The sequence below is a fragment of the Squalius cephalus genome (genome assembly GCF_949319135.1).
Source record: "Squalius cephalus genome assembly, chromosome: 10".
In the NCBI taxonomy this organism is placed as follows: Eukaryota; Metazoa; Chordata; class Actinopteri; order Cypriniformes; family Leuciscidae; genus Squalius; species Squalius cephalus.
Window position 1 is genome coordinate 40985039 of NC_137131.1, and position 24678 is coordinate 41009716.

The window sequence follows — 24678 nt, forward strand, 5'->3', positions numbered from 1 at the left end:
GCGTCGCCAGGATAATTTGTCTTGCGCCACGCGCGCGCGCTCAGTGTTCTGTCATGTTCAGAAATGCGCTCTGATAGAACCGCGCACATTACAGCACGAGAAAACAAAACAACACACCTAAGAAATAACGAAAAGAATGCTAGGTAAGTTCTGAAGATAGTCCGACCTATATAAGTTGGTATTTTGGATGGCTGTGTTCTCCAGACGCCCCTGTGAGCTCCGGCGCGCGGCAGACCGTGAAGTCTGACTTAATTGGCTCTGTAACGAGGTCTTTAAATCGAATCATTTAAAACGAAGAATCTGTTCACTTCAACCGCAGCATAACAAAGGCGACGAAGTCAGGACAGAAATAATCATTTGAACCTATTATTAGTGTTGGTGACGATGATAAATAATATTTCTTTGTTACGGATGATTTTACAGAAGGTCAGACGCCTAAACGACTCTCGTCCAAAAAAAGAAAAAAAAAAAAAAAAGAAAAAAGAAAGAGAGAATGCATAGAGAAAGAGTGACTTATTGATTTCTCAATTAAGATGATCTTTAAATATCCTCAAAATATGCGCATCAATCACTGTCGGAGTTAGTGAAATATGGGCAAAAAAATCATTGCGCTGCTCATGTGTTAAATTACACCATGTTTTTAGATCATTATTTTGCCAGACGCGTTCCAGTGTGAACATAGGATCACAATACTGGCAGAAACTGGTTTAAATCTATACATGCATTTATTATAACTGAATACAAAAGGCACAGTTCAGTTTCTCATATAGTTATCTTCCCAATGTTGTAGAAAAGAAAAAAGGGCTTACATTGAGATCAGAACGCAGAAGGTGAGCGCTTACCTTGCGGAGTCACAGGTGTCACAGTAAAATCCAGAAAAATGGCACGTGGGGGATGTTTCACAGCGCGTGATGTGGCTGTGAGACACTTGATATTAGAAAACCAGAAGAGTGCACAAGAAAATAAAAATCCATCCAGCGCCAAATTCCTGATTCAGTGTTTATCCTTCCAAAGGCGACAGGAGAATCTCCAAAATTCACTTCAGCTGTATTTTTCCACGGGTTAATATCCAAGGGTACTTTCTGAGGATTATTATATTATGGACTCAAGTCATCAGACACATGAAGTTTAATTCTCCAAGTAATATATACACACACGTCAAAATAGCGTGGGAGTGAGAAAACGGTGAGTGAGAGAGAGAGAGAGAGAGAGGGAGAGAGAAAGAAAGGCAGATACATCATGAGGACGAGCTCACATTTTTATTGTTGTTGTTTTGGAGGGACGCAATAAACAAATGAAAGCATTCCATCCTAATGTATTATTATTTTTTTTCATTTAATGCACGACTTGTGGATCAGCTCCAGTCATCACCTATTCGAGACATCTGGAAGACATCCACGAGGTGGCAACAGAGAACAGACCAACTTGAACTTGAATGAAGGATTTTGGGCAGCGCCCTGGAAAAACACTTGAGCTGCTCTGTTCATGTCTGTAAGATCGTTCTTTTTTAAACCTCCACCTATCCAGCGTGTCAGTCCTGGTTTCCACTGCCGCAGTTTCAGCACCTGGACAGCTCCACTGGGTCAAGAAGAGACCGGGGCTAGTTGTCACACACCTTCTCACTCCAGGCGGGTTTTTGATAGCCAGTGTCTGTAGACGCATACATTAAAGTCCTGACAACAAAAAAGCATTTGAAAGCGTATATATCATTATCTTAACGCATGCAACGATCGGTTTTACTGTGTTCACCTGTGCAACAGCTATTAAAAAAAAAAAAAGAAGTATACATTATACTCTAGAGTCTAGAGGATAAAAATTCACAAAAGTTTAAGACAAGACTTTAAGACAAAAAAGCATTTGTAGGGTATAACTGGACTTCTGTCTCAAAATATTATAGCTGCTGAGATGAGCCTTCTTACTCGGTCATATTTGTGAAACAGTCGTGTTATTTTTCCTCCATCAGATGGCGCTAAAATGTCTTGCGCTCTCTGAACAACTAAACAGAAAAAGTGAAGTAGGAAAAAGCCATTTTATTGTCTTAAGACATATAGGCCTGGTTTCACAGACAGGGCTTAGAGTAAACCAGGATCAGGCCTTAGTTCAATTTAAGTAGCTTTTATAAATGTGTCTATTCTATATTTTAAGATATGCCAGTGCAAGTTGCGTTCAGTTAAAACAGCTCTACCATGCATTTTATCTTAAGGCTTGTCTGTGAAACCGGGGGTTAGATTACAATTCACACAGAATATAATTGAATGTCCAGTCAGTATTTGACATAACTGCGCATACATAATATTCTCTGGACACATCACACATTGTTTATAAGCTAAGACATATTAAAACAATACAGTGCGTGCTTATAGGACTGTGTGAAACGCACAGCACTAGATAGTTTGTTGTTTATTTATGATTAAGATGATGTATCGTCTGTGCTTTCAGTGGACTCTTCATCTGTGTCAGAGCTATCTGTGGACTCATCGTCATCTTGAGGATCAACGTCATCTTCATCATCAGATGTGTCAAATTCATCATCATCATCATCATCATCTGATTCCTCCTCCGCTTCTAGAATTAATGAGGATATCCAGATGAAGAAGGTGAATTCAACACACTTGAATTTCATTATTAGAGTTACCCATTTGGAACATTGCTTTTATTTAATTTTCAGTCATGCCTGGAGTGCTTCACAAAACATTTTTGTTTAGAGATACATATATCTTTGTTAATTTAAAAACTAAAGAGGAAAGTTTTAGTGAAGCTTGATATTGTCATAAAAATGTAAATGCTTCAATTTGAGTGGAAAACATTAGAATTACCATGTCAAAAGTGGATGGATGGATGAATAGATATATATATAGATAGATAGATAGATAGATAGATACTGATATGGATAGAAAGATGATAGATGAATTGATTGATATATAGATAGATAGATGGATGGATGATAGATGGATCGATAGATAGATGGATAGAACAATAGATAGATAGATATATGATAGATGATAGATGGATAGATATGAACTCACCTATCAGTAACTTTTCTTCAATGAGAGGCAGGAAGCTCTTAGCCTCTGAGTTTTGGGGCTCATAAATTAAAACTACATTTAAAGAATGAAAGAGAATGATGAAAACATTAGTATCATGATGTAAGAAATGCCAAATAACAATACTATAGTAAACAATACTAATTCAAATGTCTGCTTACTCATCTGACAGAGCTTCTTGGCGAGTGGATAATTCTTTGTCATCACAGCCTGTAGAAACTGGACTCAGAGAAACACAAACAGAACACTTGTTTAACTGTATCTCAATGAGCCAATGACAACTGTCCAAAGTTGAAGTTAAATAAAAAAGTGTGTTTGACACTTGCAGCCATTTGCAAACACATCAGAACTACTATTTCTTCTCCTGCATTTCTTCCTTCTTAAACTAGTGGGCATTGCTTTTGTTCCTCTTTTGTAAGTCACTTCGGATAAAAGCGTCTGCTAAATGTATAAATGTAAATGTACACGTGTACCTCTGCAAACAGCTCTAGAGGCACGTGTCCTTCTGCGCTCTCATTCTCTTCCTCTTCACTTTGGGCCTCATGAGGATCCTGGTCATCTGCAGACGACACTACTTGAGGGGCCTGGATATGTTTTTCATGCACACTTTCTGACTGGACTTCACATTCTCCTTGCTTTTCTAATGTTTAAATAAGAAAAAGAAAATCTTTTTTGGACCCTACTGTATTTGTACAGGAGCCCATCTGGACATCACAAAATGCTTCAGGAACTCTGAGACAAATGGGTTGAACAATAAATGCTTTAAAAAAGAATTAAAGCTGCAAGCAGCGATGAAAAGGGCCCTCGCACCCGTGCCGCTGTCACCCGGCGCCTTTAGGAAAACAGAGCACGGTGGGCAGTATGTAAATATAGGAGGACTATGTCAAAGTAATTTGTATTTGCCACACTTCATTGTCAAATTAATTTGTATTTGCCACACTTCCTGCTACCAGCAGGTGGCGCTATTGCTATAACCAAATATGAGCATGGCGCTATTCCTGTCCTGTGTTCAGGACAGGACTCTTATCAAACATGTGAAGTTTGGGGCAGATTGGACATTGTATGCCTGAGTTACTGCAGGCTGTCTGTGGTTGCCTAGCAACATCGGAACTGCAAGCAATATTGACAGAGAACTTATCTGATCATGCATAGGGTTGCAAAATTCTGGGCATTTTCAAAGATGGAAACTTTCCATGGGAATTAATGGGAATTTAAGAGAATTAACAGGAATTTATGGGAATAAACGGCAATAAACTGGGAATTTTCAAAGTTGAAGGTTGGCTCTTCATAGGGAACTTAAATATAGTTGAGGAAAGTATATTTTAGCATAATCTTGACTAAAACAAACAGATGCCATTCAAATACACTTGAATATCCATGCCATTTCTCAATCACATGCACATAGCACACTGCTTACTGCATGGCTATTGAGACCACACCCCCTACTGGCACTGTGCATGCCTCCATAACATGTACAGAAGCCCAAAGCACAAGACTATTGAAGGCACACATTTGAGCCTGTGGACTAAACAAAGTGAAGTAAGTTTTGATGATATTATGGGGAAATATATTTATTAAATGTTTAAATTGCAAATATCACATACAAATGTATTCATCTAGTAGATAGCAAGCTGATAAGTTAGATGCTAAATAGAGATGCACCGATTACAATTTTCTAGGCCGTTTCCGATTTTTCATTGAGTTTGACCTGCCGATACCGATTTTAGCCGATTCCGATTGAATTTTTTTCTAACCACTTTACAGCACACACAAATATTTATTTTTTATCTTTTCTTTAACCCATTCACGCGCAAGTTTAAACCCCCAGAGTGAGTTTTTTTCCAAGGTGAACGTTCCCTTTAATGTTTCCATGGTGACGCGTCACGCGATACACCGCAGCCACAATAATACTGTATGACAGATGTGTCGCTTTTATTTCGCTTTTCCTTTTTTATGCAAAATATTCACAAACTTGCTTACCATGTCATCAACTAGCCTATCTGATATTCCGATTCTCAAATACGTGTAAGTGAGTGTGTTTGGTCGTTTAAAAACCTTAATAAATAATCTTGATCTATAACATGAGATGGGCGCCGCAATGTTGTCCTGTCAGTCGGATTTACAGCACGTGAATTCATCAGTTTCTCCCGAAATAAATGCAAGAAAGTGGCCGGTGAACTGAGAAGAATAGAGTAAACTTTATAGTTACTTCCACTATGTTTGTCTGATATGAATAACACATGTCGGCAAATTATATTTGATTATTACATGGCTTGGCTGAATTCCAATGTAGAATGCGGTCTGTTATTTCTTTATAACAGACCGCTGCGAAGTATAACAGACCGTTGCCATGAAAAACAGCGCGTTGCTATGGACGCGGAATGGACTATTTTCTTTGGCGGAAGCAATACAATCGTTTTTAAATCAATAAACTCCTTTTTGAATAAATAATTTGTGTCAAATTATTTATTTATTTTGTAGGTAGCCATGTAATAAGCGGGATAATGTATAGTGAGCCGGTTGTTATAGTGAATAACAACCCCTTCAGGCTGATTCAAGATCCCTCCGCTTCGCGTCGGGATCCCGTTCAGCCTGTCGGGGTTGTTATTCACTATAACAACCGGCTCACTATACATTATCCCTTACATAGTATATATCAAATATATTTCCAAAATTCCCCAGCTTAACTTCCCATGGAAATTTACCGGAAATTTTTCCGCCCCTTTGCAACCCTAATCATGCATATATCACCAAAAGGCCGAAATTGTGTGTAAGTTTGTCAGGCCGCCGAGGGCACACCCTTCGACAAAAACTCAAGATCTTCGCAATTTAACGTCACAAAGGTCTTAAGATTACACTCACCAAATTTGAAGTGGATCAGATCAAAACTGTAGGAGGGGTTTGTTAAAGTACAGCATCAGGAAATGGCAAAAACTGCCCAAAATCTGAGAGGAAGTTCAAAATAGCTGACTTCCTGTTCTGTTTAGGGCTATGCTCCAAGAGACTTTTTTGTAGGTATTGGGTCATTACATGCATGTACCAAATTTCATACCTGTATGTGAAACCTAGAGGCGGGGCAAAATGTGGGGGCAATAATTTACCGAATTTGCCCCACCCAATTTTGAAAACCATATCACACGTAAATTTTCACCACTTCTGAAGCGTGTGCAAAGTTTCATGAGTTTTCAAGCATGTTAAGGCCCTCTAAAAAGCGATTCACTTTGGCGAAGAAGAAGAAGAAGAAGAAGAAGAAGAAGAAACGGAGCAAAAACAATAGGGTCCTCTCACCATCGGTGCTCGGGCCCTAATAAGACACTGTTTACTCCTGGTATTAAGATGTGTTTTGGTCGATCGGATCACAAGTAGACGAGGGAGACACATCCCCGTTTACACCTGGTGTTTTAATCCGTCTCTTTTGTCCACTTTCAACCACTTCTGTCCTGATTACTTTAAGGGGAGGGTCTATGGGCGGGTAAATGTATGTTTTTTTTCCAGATATTCCCAATCTAATGGACGAAATAAGCTTGATGAATTTACATTTGAACGCACCCGGAGACGACGGAAAAACACGGAGAACAGCAGCTGACAGTCGCAAGATCAGCCGGACGCTGTGAGTGTGTGTTAGAAATCAGGAATGGAGAGAGAACATTGTGCTTGATACGTTTTTTCATCTTCAAACCAAACTTGAGTCTTCAGTCGACAAAGTTTAAACCCCGTCTGGCTAGAGCTCTTCCCATAATGTTCACGCATTAGTTCAGTAGACGGAGAGTAGACGGTCTTTTGTGGCTGTTTGAACACATTCGACCACATGAGCGTTTACACTATGAAAGCAATCCAGTCTAATGTGTTTTCCACCCCCTCTGGAAGTGTCTGAAAGTGGACAAGCTCAAAACGCTTTAGACCGCGTTTACACCTGTATTTAGCGTCGTTCACTTGTGATCCGATCGACCAAAGCGCATCTAAACACCAGCTGTAAACAGAGCCTATAGGATAAAACAGATTCAGTACCTGTCATAACAGGGTGGACCTGTTTAGGTAGTTTATGTCCATGCGTGGTTACATTTCTGAAGGACGGAGCTTTAGAGGCATTATACCCTCTGCTGCTGAAAAAAATGGGTGATAAAAGGTAAACTATTAGAGATCACTGGAGCGAATGAATGCCATCAGCTTCCCTGCTTTATGCATGTACGGCCCATAAACCACATCCCATGCATGACCCAAAGGGCATGTTGACCGGAATACAAAAAGCCACTGATACAATCAAATTAAAAATAAGGAGTATTATGCATCTGTCCAAATGATCTAGTATAGAGAAATGTCACTTTTAGTTATTATTGTCAGATATCAAATGCTTTTACCTCTTGGAAATGTTTACTTTGTGTGAGGTACTTGATGTTTCAGAGTTTAGGGAAGGTTTCCCCTCTGTCTGTATAGAGGGATCCTGCTCTTCTCTCTTTTCACTGGGTTTTGCTTTCGTTTGCCTACACAAAATCAAACCAATGCATAATGATTGTTAAAGTGTAATTCTGTTATGACAACTCTAGGAGTGTTTGGCATGGTAATGGATATGACAATGTTGAAAAGTTTTGGTCTTGGCAGAATAGATCTGCTACTGCCAATACACATGACACGCTGCTGTGAGCAAGTAAGTCATGCTGCTACTGTATAAAGGTTGAGCCGCGAGCTCATTGGCTACAGCTGTGCCCTCTAGACCCCTTTTCAGTTAGTAAACATCATGACTTTTTTTGTGGGCGGAGCTTAGGTGGAGGTAGAACGATTCCCCTGGCCAATTCACTAACGTTAGTTAGCAAGTTTCATTAGCTTGTTTTTTTAACGACTGGAGAAAATCTAATTTTATCTTAATGCGTAAGGTCACTCACTGTCCAGGACAGCGATTGTTATTTAAAAAAGTAAATTTTAATGGACAGAACCAGATTGGCTGACCCGTACACACTCACTCAATGGATGGACGATCTGACAGGTTTAACGTGACCTCGGTTGAGTGGCCTGACATCTACACCTACCTGATAGAGAAACCGAGCGTAAAGAGAATCTGAGGGCGTATAACTCTTTAGATGCCTATAACTATGTGCTGAATGCTCAAGTACAAGACTTGTACGATCCGAAGTTCTGCCAAGCCAGCGCCAAGGCCAGAAGACGACCATGTAAACAGTGACATTACAGTACAATTTTAAAGATGTGAATATTTTCTAGAAATATTTTTTTTTGAACTTTATGTATTTCATTATTTTTTCTTAACAGGTTCTTCAAAAAGTTTAGTCACAATCAATCACAACAATGTATATACAATCACAGATCATTCACAATATAATCTCAAAATTATCACCTAATTGGAGCCTATACTCCGTCGATTATTGCACCCATCAACACAACAAGATGACATTTTAAGCTCCTTATGTATCCGAATCAGTGCTGGTTTGTATTGGGTGCCTCCAGTTTTCCCTTTGTTTTGCCTCCAGCTATGACGTGACGTAACATGATGTAATTGTGACGTCGACGCAAAAAGGGTCTATAGATAATGATGTGATTGCAAGCAAACTGAGTTAAGGATCTATTAGTCTGCGTCGTCTAGAGTTTCATGACGCAACTTTGTATTTAATACATGAAAGTACAGTATATGAGCATTCTTACTTCATCTATGCAGGAAAAGAAGTTTAATTGTAAATATTGTGGGGCTTTTACAATGTTACCTGACGACTGAGAGCTGCATGGGCAATTCATGTTCATTAATCACTGTTATAAAATGTTTTACCTGGTGGAACTTGGAGCTTTGATATTTGTCTCATAGTTTATAGATAAATCCTGTCCTCTTGTCTTCCCGCTGGGTTTTGGTTTCTGCTGCCTATACATCAAATCAAACCAAAGCACCAAATACAGTTGACGTGAATGTAGTTTTTAAAGCAACTAAAGTATACTGTATATAATATCCAAAAGATAATCTGAAAATCTAAACCTACTTTGGTTTCCATTCCACTGATTCTTTTGCCACTGGATCTACAGAACAAAGGACATAACGTCATTCAACCTTTCAGGTGAAAAATAATCCTTAAGAAATCCTTAAGTCGTCATATGTGTGTAATTATTTCCTGCAAATTGATTATTGTACCTGCTGAGCTGCCAATCACTGGTTTTAAGGGTGCAACCTCCTTTAGAAATAGAAAAAAAAAAAACACTAAATGTGAACAAGACTAAAGCCAAATCTCTATTATTTCTCTATATTACTTAAATTGCAAAATGATCAAGACACTACAGTTTGTCACATGATATGAATCAAAGCACAATATCCATTTATATCCACTGACCTTTTCATTGTCTTTTGATGAGACTTCTGACGGCCGCCCAACACACTGTAAACTTAGCATTAATAATAATAAAATAATATTTTAAATAAGTATTTTGATGTTAAAGAAATGCAGATATAGTAAAGCCACTATATAGAGACTTTTAAAGAGTAATGGAAATTATACAAATGTTTATGTTGAGTTAATATAAAACTACTTAACCTGTACTTAACCCCAGTTTTAACCTGTATGTGCCCTGATGTTATTTTAACATTTATAGCTAACAGTCAGGTGTATTAGTCTTAAAGGGTTAGTTCACCCAAAAATGAAATTTCTGTCAGTAATTACTCACCCTCATGTTGTTCCAACCCCGTAAGACTTTCGCTCATCTTCGGAACACAAATTAATATCTTTTTGATGAAATCTGAGAGCTTTCAGTCCCTCTGTTGACAGCTACGCAACTACTACTTTGATGCTTCAAAAAGTTCATAAAGAGATCATAAAACTAATCCATATGAATTTAATGATTTAGTCAAAATTTTCTGAAGAGACTCGATCACTTTATATGATGAAGAGATTTAATGTAGGTTTTATTTACATATAACCATTGACCAGCAAACAAAAAGAGAAGCTCCACCGAACCTGTTTGATGCGTGAAAACAAACCTCATTGGTTCTTGCTGAAGCTCAAACGTGTTGCGTAACATGAGAATGAACCTCATTGGTTCTTGCTGAAGCTCAAACGTGTTGCGTAACATGAGAATGAACCTCATTGGTTCTTGAGGAAGCTCAAACGTGATGCGTAACACGAGAATGAACCTCATTGGTTCTTGCTGAAGCTCAAAGTGTTGCGTAACATGAGAATGAACCTCATTGGTTCTTGCTGAAGCTCAAACGTGATGCGTAACATGAGAATGAACCTCATTGGTTCTTGCTGAAGCTCAAACGTGATGCGTAACATGAGAATGAACCTCATTGGTTCTTGCTGAAGCTCAAACGTGATGCGTAACATGAGAATGAACCTCATTGGTTCTTGCTGAAGCTCAAACGTGTTGCGTAACATGAGAATGAACCTCATTGGTTCTTGCTGAAGCTCAAACGTGTTGCGTAACATGAGAATGAACCTCATTGGTTCTTGAGGAAGCTCAAACGTGATGCGTAACACGAGAATGAACCTCATTGGTTCTTGCTGAAGCTCAAAGTGTTGCGTAACATGAGAATGAACCTCATTGGTTCTTGCTGAAGCTCAAACGTGATGCGTAACATGAGAATGAACCTCATTGGTTCTTGCTGAAGCTCAAACGTGATGCGTAACATGAGAATGAACCTCATTGGTTCTTGCTGAAGCTCAAACGTGATGCGTAACATGAGAATGAACCTCATTGTTTCTTGCTGAAGCTCAAACGTGTTGCGTAACATGAGAATGAACCTCATTGGTTCTTGCTGAAGCTCAAACGTGATGCGTAACATGAGAATGAACCTCATTGGTTCTTGCTGAAGCTCAAACGTGATGCGTAACATGAGAATGAACCTCATTGGTTCTTGCTGAAGCTCAAACGTGTTGCGTAACACAAGAATGAACCTCATTGGTTCTTGAGGAAGCTCAAACGTGATGCGTAACATGAGAATGAACCTCATTGGTTCTTGAGGAAGCTCAAACGTGTTGCGTAACACGAGAATGAACCTCATTGGTTCTTGCTGAAGCTCAAACGTGATGCGTAACATGAGAATGAACCTCATTGGTTCTTGAGGAAGCTCAAACGTGTTGCGTAACACGAGAATGAACCTCATTGGTTCTTGCTGAAGCTCAAACGTGATGCGTAACATGAGAATGAACCTCATTGGTTCTTGAGGAAGCTCAAACGCGATGCGTAACATGAGAATGAACCTCATTGGTTCTTGAGGAAGCTCAAACGTGTTGCGTAACATGAGAATGAACCTCATTGGTTCTTGCTGAAGCTCAAACGTGATGCGTAACATGAGAATGAACCTCATTGGTTCTTGAGGAAGCTCAAACGTGATGCGTAACATGAGAATGAACCTCATTGGTTCTTGCTGAAGCTCAAACGTGATGCGTAACACGAGAATGAACCTCATTGGTTCTTGCTGAAGCTCAAACGTGTTGCGTAACATGAGAATGAACCTCATTGGTTCTTGCTGAAGCTCAAACGTGATGCGTAACACGAGAATGAACCTCATTGGTTCTTGAGGAAGCTCAAACGTGATGCGTAACATGAGAATGAACCTCATTGGTTCTTGCTGAAGCTCAAACGTGATGCGTAACATGAGAATGAACCTCATTGGTTCTTGCTGAAGCTCAAACGTGTTGCGTAACATGAGAATGAACCTCATTGGTTCTTGCTGAAGCTCAAACGTGATGCGTAACATGAGAATGAACCTCATTGGTTCTTGCTGAAGCTCAAACGTGATGCGTAACATGAGAATGAACCTCATTGGTTCTTGCTGAAGCTCAAACGTGTTGCGTAACACGAGAATGAACCTCATTGGTTCTTGAGGAAGCTCAAACGTGATGCGTAACATGAGAATGAACCTCATTGGTTCTTGAGGAAGCTCAAACGTGTTGCGTAACACGAGAATGAACCTCATTGGTTCTTGCTGAAGCTCAAACGTGATGCGTAACATGAGAATGAACCTCATTGGTTCTTGAGGAAGCTCAAACGTGTTGCGTAACACGAGAATGAACCTCATTGGTTCTTGCTGAAGCTCAAACGTGATGCGTAACATGAGAATGAACCTCATTGGTTCTTGAGGAAGCTCAAACGTGATGCGTAACATGAGAATGAACCTCATTGGTTCTTGAGGAAGCTCAAACGTGTTGCGTAACATGAGAATGAACCTCATTGGTTCTTGCTGAAGCTCAAACGTGATGCGTAACATGAGAATGAACCTCATTGGTTCTTGAGGAAGCTCAAACGTGATGCGTAACATGAGAATGAACCTCATTGGTTCTTGCTGAAGCTCAAACGTGATGCGTAACACGAGAATGAACCTCATTGGTTCTTGCTGAAGCTCAAACGTGATGCGTAACATGAGAATGAACCTCATTGGTTCTTGCTGAAGCTCAAACGTGATGCGTAACATGAGAATGAACCTCATTGGTTCTTGCTGAAGCTCAAACGTGATGCGTAACACGAGAATGAACCTCATTGGTTCTTGCTGAAGCTCAATGTGATGCGTAACATGAGAATGAACCTCATTGGTTCTTGCTGAAGCTCAAACGTGATGCGTAACATGAGAATGAACCTCATTGGTTCTTGCTGAAGCTCAAACGTGATGCGTAACATGAGAATGAACCTCATTGGTTCTTGCTGAAGCTCAAACGTGTTGCGTAACACAAGAATGAACCTCATTGGTTCTTGAGGAAGCTCAAACGTGATGCGTAACATGAGAATGAACCTCATTGGTTCTTGAGGAAGCTCAAACGTGTTGCGTAACACGAGAATGAACCTCATTGGTTCTTGCTGAAGCTCAAACGTGATGCGTAACATGAGAATGAACCTCATTGGTTCTTGCTGAAGCTCAAACGTGATGCGTAACACGAGAATGAACCTCATTGGTTCTTGCTGAAGCTCAAACGTGATGCGTAACACGAGAATGAACCTCATTGGTTCTTGCTGAAGCTCAATGTGATGCGTAACATGAGAATGAACCTCATTGGTTCTTGCTGAAGCTCAAACGTGATGCGTAACATGAGAATGAACCTCATTGGTTCTTGCTGAAGCTCAAACGTGATGCGTAACATGAGAATGAACCTCATTGGTTCTTGCTGAAGCTCAAACGTGTTGCGTAACACAAGAATGAACCTCATTGGTTCTTGAGGAAGCTCAAACGTGATGCGTAACATGAGAATGAACCTCATTGGTTCTTGAGGAAGCTCAAACGTGTTGCGTAACACGAGAATGAACCTCATTGGTTCTTGCTGAAGCTCAAACGTGATGCGTAACATGAGAATGAACCTCATTGGTTCTTGAGGAAGCTCAAACGTGTTGCGTAACACGAGAATGAACCTCATTGGTTCTTGCTGAAGCTCAAACGTGATGCGTAACATGAGAATGAACCTCATTGGTTCTTGAGGAAGCTCAAACGTGATGCGTAACATGAGAATGAACCTCATTGGTTCTTGAGGAAGCTCAAACGTGTTGCGTAACATGAGAATGAACCTCATTGGTTCTTGCTGAAGCTCAAACGTGATGCGTAACATGAGAATGAACCTCATTGGTTCTTGAGGAAGCTCAAACGTGATGCGTAACATGAGAATGAACCTCATTGGTTCTTGAGGAAGCTCAAACGTGTTGCGTAACATGAGAATGAACCTCATTGGTTCTTGCTGAAGCTCAAACGTGATGCGTAACATGAGAATGAACCTCATTGGTTCTTGAGGAAGCTCAAACGTGTTGCGTAACACGAGAATGAACCTCATTGGTTCTTGCTGAAGCTCAAACGTGATGCGTAACACGAGAATGAACCTCATTGGTTCTTGCTGAAGCTCAAACGTGATGCGTAACATGAGAATGAACCTCATTGGTTCTTGCTGAAGCTCAAACGTGATGCATAACATGAGAATGAACCTCATTGGTTCTTGCTGAAGCTCAACATGCTGCGTAACTTGAGAATGAACCTCATTGGTTCTTGCTGAAGCTCAAACGTGATGCGTAACATGAGAATGAACCTCATTGGTTCTTGCTGAAGCTCAAACGTGATGCGTAACATGAAAATGAACCTCATTGGTTCTTGCTGAAGCTCAAACGTGCTGCGTAACATGAAAATGAACCTCATTGGTTCTTGCTGAAGCTCAAACGTGTTGCGTAACACGAGAATGAACCTCATTGGTTCTTGCTGAAGCTCAACATGCTGCGTAACTTGAGAATGAACCTCATTGGTTCTTGCTGAAGCTCAAACGTGATGCGTAACATGAGAATGAACCTCATTGGTTCTTGCTGAAGCTCAAACGTGATGCGTAACATGAAAATGAACCTCATTGGTTCTTGCTGAAGCTCAAACGTGCTGCGTAACATGAAAATGAACCTCATTGGTTCTTGAGGAAGCTCAAACGTGATGCGTAACATGAGAATGAACCTCATTGGTTCTTGAGGAAGCTCAAACGTGTTGCGTAACACGAGAATGAACCTCATTGGTTCTTGCTGAAGCTCAAACGTGATGCGTAACATGAGAATGAACCTCATTGGTTCTTGAGGAAGCTCAAACGTGTTGCGTAACACGAGAATGAACCTCATTGGTTCTTGCTGAAGCTCAACGTGATGCGTAACATTAGAATGAACCTCATTGGTTCTTGCTGAAGCTCAAAAGTGCTGCGTCACTGACTTGATGAATGTTTATTTAAAAGCCTAAATTAAAAAATGTTGGTGTAAATAGCTCAAAAGATCTTAATTTATGTTCAGAAGATGAACGAAAGTCTTGTTCGTAACGTCACTAGGGAGAGTAATTAATGACAGAATTTTATTTTTTTGGGTGAACTAACGTTATCCCTTTAAGACTTGATGCGATGCCTGTAACTCAAGATTCTGTTGAATGTTTTAAGCCTTATTCACTTTCAGTCACATTCTATTGCAACGTTTACAGACAATGCGAATGTTTTAAATGTAAAAACGGGTAGGCTATATTAATGGTTTGAAAAATAACGTAGAATAGTTTATATAAAACATGTAATAGATTAAAATGCCATATAGGAGCGTCCTTACCTGTTCATCTGTGCTTTATTTTTTATAGGATCTATCGACTGTAATCGAGAGCTGAACGAGTAATTGTCAAGTCTGTCATACAATTTAAGGCCTACAGTAACACTTTTCAGAAGTTTCTTTTGACTTTCTGAAGCCCTGTCGCAGTTTGAGAGGGCAAGCGCGCTGTTTCCACAGCAACTGGAGGCGTCACCTCAAAATAATCCGAGTGCAACATTCTCCTTCCGGAACCAACGTCTTGCGTGAAACTTGCTACTCGTTTTACACAAAATGTAAGAGCATACAATAATGTATTCATTATTTAACAATAATAATGATAACCAACATTATACATTATTATTATTATTAGGCTATTATACTTTTTGTTCCATGAGGATTTTAACTTCCAATTTAATAAAAAGAGACTAAAATTGTGCATGTTCTAAATGATAAAATATAGTAGTCAACAAAATGTGTACATTAGATAAATGTCTTTTTGAAAAAGAAGGCAATTACCAATAAACATTTTTACTTAGGTTTTTGCCTGTACAATGACATCATATTGCATAGGGGAAACTTTGGCTGATTGCAACAATATGTTTTAATATTTCTTAGGGTCTGTATAGACAATTTTCTTACAATAGAGTAAAATACAAAAGCTTTGAACATTAATTTGAACACATTTTAAACATGTTGTAACACATGTCTCAGTGGGTCCTACCATGCTTTTCTGCTATGTTAAAAACATTCTGAAACTATTTCTGAAACAGCAAAAAAGTAAAAAGGTAACACATCAATTATTTAGGGATGCACGATATATTGGCAACCATATTGGTATCGATGATCAGTTTTAATGTTATTGTTATCGGTCTGATAAGAAAATCTTAAAGCCGATAAATAATGGATTATTTCCTTCAGCTGAGACACATCAGATGCGCACTGTTCAACATGATGGTTTGTAAATTGCTTGAAATATGATTGGAATCACTTCAAAAAGGAAAATGCAGTGAAGTGCAACATGTACAGCGCAAGTCTGTCATATAGGCTATACATAAAAGTGTAAGCAGGCTCTCAAAAATGATCAAAACTTAGATTTACCGGCCAATATATCATTTATCGGCATTCAAATATAAAGAAAAATGATTGGTTATCGGCATTGCCCAAAATAAATGTAATTAATAAATTGTAGGCTATATATTTATTGTATAACATTTAAACACAACTGTGACAACTTGCCCCAATTGAATGCAACTTGAATTAAAAACACAGCTAGAGAAAATAAACTTTAACCCCAACATTTTATATTTACTGAGATCGTAGTATAGCTCAATTGTGACAACAAGCCCTGCTCTCCCACTTTAAACAGTCTAAGACTTCTGTTGAAGGGGTTTGTTGATGTGATCCAGCATGGGATACAGTGGTCTGCTCTTCCTCATCAGGTGTGTCTTCAGGTGTTTGGCCAGATGGTCACTGCGCATGAAGCGTTTGTTGCAGTCCGGGCAGGTGAAGCGCTTCTCTCCGGTGTGTGTGCGCAGGTGTCTCTGGAGCTCATCGGAGCGCGTGAAGCTCTTCCCGCAGAACATCCAGGTGCAAACGAACGGCCGCTCGCCTGTGTGCCCCCTCAGGTGTGCCTTCAGGTGCGACGTCTTTCTGTACACCTTCCCGCAGCCCGGCATGTGGCACACGTGCTGCTTTCTCCTGCCCGGCACGTCCGTGCTCTTCTGGCAGTTTGGGCACATGCATCTCCGACTTTTCCGAGACTTGGAGTTTAGCAGGGTGGCGATTTGGGACTGGTACTGGCTGAGCTCCGGGTGACCCAGAACCCACCCGCGGGGGATCCGCTGAAAGTGATGTGCTGAGGAGTGATTGGCAACACCGGAGTCTTGTAGGGTCCACCATTGTATATCCTCCCGAGCCAAATGTCTCTGTGGATGATGCACAAGTCCAGTGTGTGTGGGAACGTAAGCTGGCGTGGGAAGAGAAGCGTATGAGGAGGATGCTGACGGACAAGGCAACATCTTCAGCGGTGAGAAGTCATAGTGTTCAGCTGGAGGAGTCAGTGGCACGTCGTGGTGTGGGTTTAATGAGGTCTGGATGTGCTGTGACAGCCTCATGCCACAATCAGAGGAGAACGAGGCATGTGCGGAAGCATCACTTCTCCAGGGATGGAAGAGCTTGGGTGGGGAACCTTCATATATGGATCCGGATGCACAGGAATGGCCGATGCGATTGCAGGTGTCTTCCAGCAACATCAAGGGGGATCCTTTGATGGATTCTGGGGTGGAGTTTGGAGTCCGATCCTATGAAATATCAATACATATAATTTATGCTCTCTAATTCAGTCCTGTTTCTGGCACATTTATGATGTCTCCCTTATTTAAAGGGATAGTTCACCCAAAAAATGAAAATTTGTTGTTAATTTACTCACCCTCAGGCCATCCAAAGATGTAGATGACTTTATTTCTTCAGTAGAACAGTAAAGAAGATTTTTAAATCGTGGTCCTCTATGATTCATATAATGGGAGTCGATGGGTGCCGTCACATTCAGATTAATAAAACATATGCAGACAAAACAAAATTAATACCTGCGACTCCTAAGGATACATTAAGGTCTTAAGCTTACTTTAAATTTGTTTATTGTATTTTGTTTAATGTGTTTATACTGCATGGTTTCTTTTTATATGCTCAATGATTTATTGAACAGCACTTTGGTGCAACTCTGTTGCTTTTAAATGTGCTTAGAAATAAATTTTGACTTGACTTAAGAAGTGAAACGATCAGTCTATGCAAGAAACTGAACATAGAGGACCACGGTTTCAGCTTAAAAATCTTCTTTACTGTTCCACTGAAGTAAAAAGTCACCTACATCTTGGATGGCCTGAGGGAGAGTAAATTAAAAGTACATTTTCATTTTTGGGTGAACTATCCCTTTAAGGAGATTTAGGGAGTGAGAACCAAAGTGAATGCTTTAGCCTGATAACGAATCCCTCCCAAATCAGCATGCAAGCAAAAGACATCAAAATGACAAGTTTGACACAATTCATATCAGAGAAAATCTTTTAACGCACCTGAAGGAAAGCTTGCAGTGGGTCATTGCGCATTATGGCGTCCGCAGTTATGCCACACCAATGAAGACTTCTCGATCTAGATCCCCAGCAACTGTGTTTGGCACCGGTGCGCCTCTTTAATGCCGTGCAACAACACACGGGATAATCCTGTAGCAAAGTGAACACACTGGCATCATTTCATTGAGTTTGATCAGAACTCCAGCCAGTCAGAATGAAGCGTTTTGCCTTTGAAGATTACCGCTGCCCAATCATCACAGAATAACGAAGAGCTCAAGTCCTTTGAGTGTTTGCTGCTTTGGATAATAAAAGAATTGATTATTTGGAGGGTGAGATGGGGAGAGATGAAGGAGGTGCAATTAATTCATCTGGATTAAGTGAATGGATCAAAGAAATTATAAAAAGATGGGGGTGTATGCAACTAAAGAGATATTTAAACGCTCAGTAATTGTTGCTTTTGTCTATAGGCTGTATAGAAATGTATACTTATTTTCTTTGGGTAATGCATATTAGTTAGATAAAGTTAATCCACAGGGTTTCACAGTTGAAAAATTGACTTATCAAACATATAAAACAAAGGTTTGATACACGTTGCACACAAAACTTAACTTTAATATAGTATTTATTTTATTCAGATGTTGTTAATTGTTTTCTCCAAGTATTTTTGTGAAAGTATGAAGATTCAAGATTTTACACGATTTTTAGACTTTAATGATATTAAAAGGAACAGCATGGAAACCTGCCGACCCATTGAGAGCGAAGGACGCGGTGAGGAGGCAGCGTGTGGGAGGCTCAATACCTCTTGAAGTGCTTACAAGGGTGTCTAGAACTAGAGCAACATCTGTGGCTTTCCACAACAAAGCAGAACTCTGTTCCCTCAGCGCACACAGCTTTGAAGTCTCATGAAGACAGAAAGCAGCCATTGTTCTCTCAGGCCTACATGAAGGCCCTCCAACTTGGGTCTCTTTAGTTTAAAAGTTTCCCCCAGTAATGTGATAGTTCTCTCCGGTATCCCTTGGTGAACCTTTGAGGTGAAGCCTGGTTTTGTGTTTAAAAGCCAGAGTCGTTTAGCCCTGGGTTATGAACCGTGGTGGTTAGTGTGTGTGTGTGTGGTATGATTCGCACGTCCTGCTTAAAGGTGTGTGTACGGTCACTTTGGACTGTAAAGCCAGTTGACCTCAGATGTTTCATCAAATCTCTTCAAGACTGAATGATTTGAGCTATGCTACCCATGTTAATTATATAGCTCTATAATATTAACGTGCCAACATGTAGGTCTATTTTTTTTTTCACCTAAGAAATATTAGGAGAAACCTCAGAGATAAAGTTCTTAAGTTAAGATGCTTGAATGAGAACTCAACCTCTACAAAATTTCCTCTGTATTTGAAAATGTTAGGTTTATCGGAAATTCAGCAATTTCATTTCCAACTAAATTTGATTCATTTTCTCACACTCTTTATTTACATATGATTTATTAAATTTGCAGTCACACAATCAAAGTGACAAAAAATAAGAATATTAGGACTTCTTGTCAATATCAAAGTAACTAATTGTGATTCAGTTCCTTAGAGAAATAAAATAGTCAAGTCACCTTTATTTCCTATTGAAGCTGGTTTCCACCACAGAATAAAACAATTTAAAAGATAATTGCGACCTTTTGACTTTTTTTGAGTTTAAATCTCGCAATTCTGACTTTTTTTCTCTGCATTACAAGATATAAACTCGCAATTGCTTGTTATAAAGTCGGAATTGTGAGAAAAAAAGTCAGAATTGCGATTTATATCACACAATTCTAACTTTCTAACTTGCAATTGCGACTTTATATAACATAATTCTGAGAAAAGTCAGAATTGTGAGATAAAAAGTCGTAATTACCTTTTTTATTTTTTATTCTGTGGCGGAAACAAGCTTCCATAATTATCGCTTTATGCAACAGAGATTGTTTCAAAGCAACTTTACAGAAAATGACGGTTGAGTGATGCAAACAGAATTCAATTCTGCTCTAAAAAGACAACAGAGTCATTCTTTAGCTGAGGTTCAGAGTTGATTCAGATTGGATCAATAACTGTGTAAAGTTCATCAATTATACAATGAGTTCAATTCAGGTATAAAGCAGCTCTGCAGAAAACAGTTCAGCTCTCAATAGTGTCGGTGCAGTCAAATCAATAATATTTCTGAATATTATAATGTGTGTAATGTGTGACTCAAAGAGCAATAGAAATGTTCAGATATGCTTTGAAGTGTGAATCTCTAAAATCAGAACCAAAGTCAACCTATAAGTTGAAATTATTCTCTCGTGCAGGGGAAAGTTGAAACAGAAATATTCAACCCTGGGCCATTTAGTCTACCTAAAGATGAAACACACATGGAAACGTCATGTTTTTAAACACTATAAAACAAATTTCATATGTTGCCTTATTCATATGTAAGCCAGAGGGAAGCATGTGGTTATTGGAGGGCTGGACGGTTTACAACGTGTCTTTCTTTATTGCAAATGTTGGAATTCTCTTGGCATGACAATTAAAAATAAAAAAAGCGTGTTATCGGGGTCAGAAGAGGCTGGGGAGGAAGAAGCCTGTTAATAGAACCAGAACGCTTCCAACAAGCACTCCAGGGTGTGAGAGCGACCCATTTTACATCGGACCTTTCCTTTGAGGGACACTGAGAGAGACGCAAGAAAGAGGGAACGAGAGAGAGAGAGGGGGAATGATAACATTGAGTCTAGTCTGTAATTATATGGTAATTATTAGAGCAGATCGGACACAGACCAATCAGAAGAGTTCTGGGGCAATTAGCTTCCTTTGTGTGAGTGGCATTTATAATATATTGCTTGCGATACTTGACATATACTATGATATGACCACCGGTCAAGTGTCTTTAATGACTATGTATGAGGATTTACATTAATCATTTGATACAATGCACTCATATGTTTTTACATTGTACTTATATTTAAAGATACCTGCATGTAATTGTATCTGTAATTAATAACTGTAATTCCATCAATAATTACCTATACCCATGCCACCAAACATGTCCCTAACCATACCCTTTAAATCAGCATAGTATAGTGAACTGGGCTGTGATTATAGACGGTGTGTAAATGAGGTTGTTCAGTTTCTGACAGAAGACGCTGCTCAGCTAATGATGTCTGAACCGGTTTTGATGAGCACATTTCCAATTCCCCAGAAAGCACATCAAAGTCACAATCATTGTTAATTACAGTACCAGCCATGGCCTTCAACAAAGTTGCAGTGCTGCTTTTCCACATGCCTTCACTGAGATGATATACAGATGGTGGAAGAGCTCAAACCTGCATCTGCACACCGTTCCTTCATTTTCTGGGCTGATTTTGTGGGAAATCTGGGAAATCCTACAGATTTAAACTGAGAGCATAAAGAGATGAGAGCTTTACATTTTTATTAGTAACTGAAAACAATCAAATAAACTAAAATATTAAATAAATGACCATACATGGGGAAGGCAATGTTTTGTGAAAGGAAGGATCAATGACGGACTGGACTGTTGTTTTGGTAATATTATTACAAATTAAAATAACTGTTTCCTATTTGAATATAAAGTCAAATGTAATTTATTCCTGTGATCAAAGCTGAATTTTCAGCATCAATTACTCCAGTCTTCAGTGTCACATGATCCTTCAGAAATCATTCTATGATGATTTGAAGAAACATTTCTGATTATTATCAATGTTAAAAAGAATTGTGCTTTATATTTTGATATTTTTTCTTTTGATCATTTTAATGCATCCTTGCTGAATAAAAGTTAGAATTCCTTTACTTTTTTTAAGATATACTGTAGATTGCACACAAAAATTGAAAGCTTATGTGAAAATTACAACCTCTAATCTGAATAGTTGCATGTTTTTTTTCCAAGTCAGTTGATTATTTTCACAGATATCAGATCAATCTATGGTTTAGTACTTCAGACGTTGGTCATGCAATCTCACAGGACAAACTTTAAAAGTCTTAGTCATTTAGCAGACGCTTATCCAAACTAACTCACAGTAAATGTAATGGTCAGTAAGGTGGCGTCGAGTGTCTTCACTGTAAAAAAAATATTTTCATGATGTTATCACAACTTTTTATCTTTTGTCAAATCAACTTAGATAATTAATGTGGTTCATAGCGTAATATTTTGAGTTTCTATTAATTAAACCAATTTCCTTTATTATATTTACTCAAATATTTTATTTCAATGAACTCAATATTTTAAGGCAACCAGGTAACTTACTTTTTTAAGTTAAACCAACAATAATTGTTTACAGTGTTTCTCAAGGGCACAACATTCATTTGATTGGAGCAACACTGTCCAAAATTAACAGCTTTTTTTTTTTTTTTTTTGTGAATAATTACTGGAAATGTCCTTATTTTGAAGCCAACATGACAGTAAAAGTGATTATGTACATGAATAGAAATGAGTAACGAGAATCTAAATCTTTCTTTAAAAGTTACAGCTCGTTCCTCTGAAACGACATCAACCCATTCATGCGCAGCAGGAAAAGCTAAACTGTCTCTTTCTAACTTTTAAGGCATCTTGGATAAAGTTTTGTCAGCTGGTTTAAACATGTTTGCTTGAAGATTTACTCCAGCGCAGGACGTCTGCATTCAGAGGCTGATCAAACTTGTGCAACAGCATCTGCACTTTCTGTCAAAGAGAGGCGCTTATGGCGACAGAACTGAGGAACATCCAGGAAAACGACAGAGAATATCCCTCCTATCTCACCGACAGGTGAGGGACATTCAGAGGAACTCTGTGTGTGTTGGCAGAAGATTACCTGCGCGCAAATCTGACGGCGTTTGACGATAAGCACTCAGGCACTGGATCCTGTTAACATGTCTCTGTGATGCTAAGAAGATTCCCCAAATGACAAAGACTGTGGTTCCTTTCATCTGGTTTTAAGTTGGTCTCTACAGATCTGTTTCCCTGAGCCAGGTATTTAGTCGCCATCGCTGGTCAAATAGCCTAAAGGTTGACCAAAAGATTAATTGTAAGTAGAGCGCTGGATGATTGTGCGCTAGCATTGAAATCCAGGACTTCATGGCTTTGCAGATTAATAACATGCATGCAAACTCAACAAGAAGGACAGACTGTCTTCTGCTGTCTTCAGCATCCAGTCCAAATCATTCAATCTGCTGTTCAGGTTAGTGGCATTTAATAACCGGTGTTAGAGACAGAAAATTAAACATAACTGGAATATTCTTTAAACTTTAATAATATTATTTGGACCCTTGTTACTGCGGGTGGAAGGACAAGTAAAAAATATAATTCCATTTTTCTAGTTTTTCGCACAAATTCCTACAGTTTGGTGGATTTTTGGACTGAGCCGGTTTGTTGATAAAACTTTAAAATCACAATATTGTGTAGGCTAAAATGAGAAAGTGTCTGTCTATCATAAAAACACGCTAGTATAACCTAATAAATCCGACCATATTGTTAAGATTTCACATTCTATGAAGTTTGTCCACCCCGTTACATGACATTTTTACAAAAGGAAGGGTGTTTTAGGCTTATGAAGCCAATTATTAGCTAGGAAAGAATAACATGCTAGCAGAAGATTTACATTTCTGAAGAATTTTAATAAAATATATTTAAAAAAATAAACAAATATTTTCATCTCCAGTATAAACTGGCACAACATGTTATGTTTTACGCTTGTTAAGTCTTCTAAAAAATGAAGAAAAGTTTATGACTTATTCTTACTTTTTTCTTGGAGTTGCTTTTCCTCCAAGGAAATGATGTCACTTCTAGCAAGTCATGTGATTTAGGGCACATGCTAAAGATTTTACAGGGTAACTGGTACCAATATAACAGGCTGGGTGAACTGGAGTTTCAGGGACACAAACTAATTCAATGGCTTTACACATTTAAAAAAAATAGGTATCACAATAAATTCTATTTTATGTCAAAGAGAATAAGTAAATGTATATGCTAATACTCAAAGACTTTCATTGTGAGTCAACTATTTCACATTTATAACATATCTCCCAAAATCTCACATTCGCCGCCTGCCAGTCTGGGTAATATTGTTGAAGTCACCATGAAATGCAAACTACATCCATCCGATCAATTCCCCATGGACAAAATCAAGATACGCCCTACATTTTTTCATGTTTCCTTTGGATATATACGTCACAATAGCTAGGTAAGAAAAGACTATTGCGATGTCCGTTTCATGCTGACTTTACAGTTTTTCTCGATTGCTTAAACACTATAACCAGGCTTTTGAACTAAAATTTCAAAACCATAACGCCATTTATCAAGAAACACACCCATTTCCCTAAACTATAAACACTATTCCCTGTTTTGACACATGAGTCAGATTTGTTGAACTGTCACTGCAAAACTCTACACACAAATCCCTTCATTTCTCATTGCCTACACCATGTTGTCATTTAGAAAGCACTAGCATTCAATATTGTTCACTCAAGTCAGCACAGCTTCAGCTCAGTTAGCACACAATTACCCAAGTGGAAACACTAAGAGTCAAAATTTAACACACATCAATCAGAACCTTCAATAGATATATAAAAGGGCCCAAATCAGTTTATTGC

At 38.9% G+C, this 24678-nt stretch overlaps 2 protein-coding genes across 3 annotated transcripts in view; both read right to left on the reverse strand.

The window, feature by feature from the left end:
• Nucleotides 1–1244: 1244 nt before the first annotated feature.
• erich2 (glutamate-rich 2) lies at nt 1245–15266 on the reverse strand. Of its 2 annotated transcripts, none has more exons than XM_079882759.1 (11): nt 15066–15266; nt 9368–9419; nt 9172–9211; nt 9023–9059; nt 8818–8907; nt 7403–7525; nt 7053–7147; nt 3518–3684; nt 3206–3263; nt 3027–3098; nt 1245–2565 (listed from the first exon to the last, which is right to left on the reverse strand). In XM_079882759.1, the coding sequence occupies exons 1-11, from the start codon at nt 15071–15073 to the stop codon at nt 2411–2413; spliced, it is 897 nt and encodes a 298-aa protein (XP_079738885.1). In that variant the 5' UTR covers nt 15074–15266; the 3' UTR covers nt 1245–2410. The 2 variants fall into 2 exon arrangements, with proteins under 2 accessions (XP_079738885.1, XP_079738886.1); XM_079882760.1 differs by having other exon boundaries at nt 7053–7144; nt 15066–15252.
• Nucleotides 15267–16383: 1117 nt separating this feature from the next.
• Nucleotides 16384–24678, reverse strand: part of LOC307165277 (transcription factor Sp5) — a 61252-nt gene continuing 52957 nt past the window's right edge. The window contains exons 2-3 of the mRNA XM_079882764.1: nt 18110–18256; nt 16384–17341 (exon numbers count right to left, since the gene is read on the reverse strand). Coding sequence (XP_079738890.1) covers nt 16409–17341; nt 18110–18142 — 966 coding nt within the window. The 5' untranslated portion in view covers nt 18143–18256 and the 3' untranslated portion in view covers nt 16384–16408. The remainder of the gene's footprint in view (nt 17342–18109; nt 18257–24678) is intronic.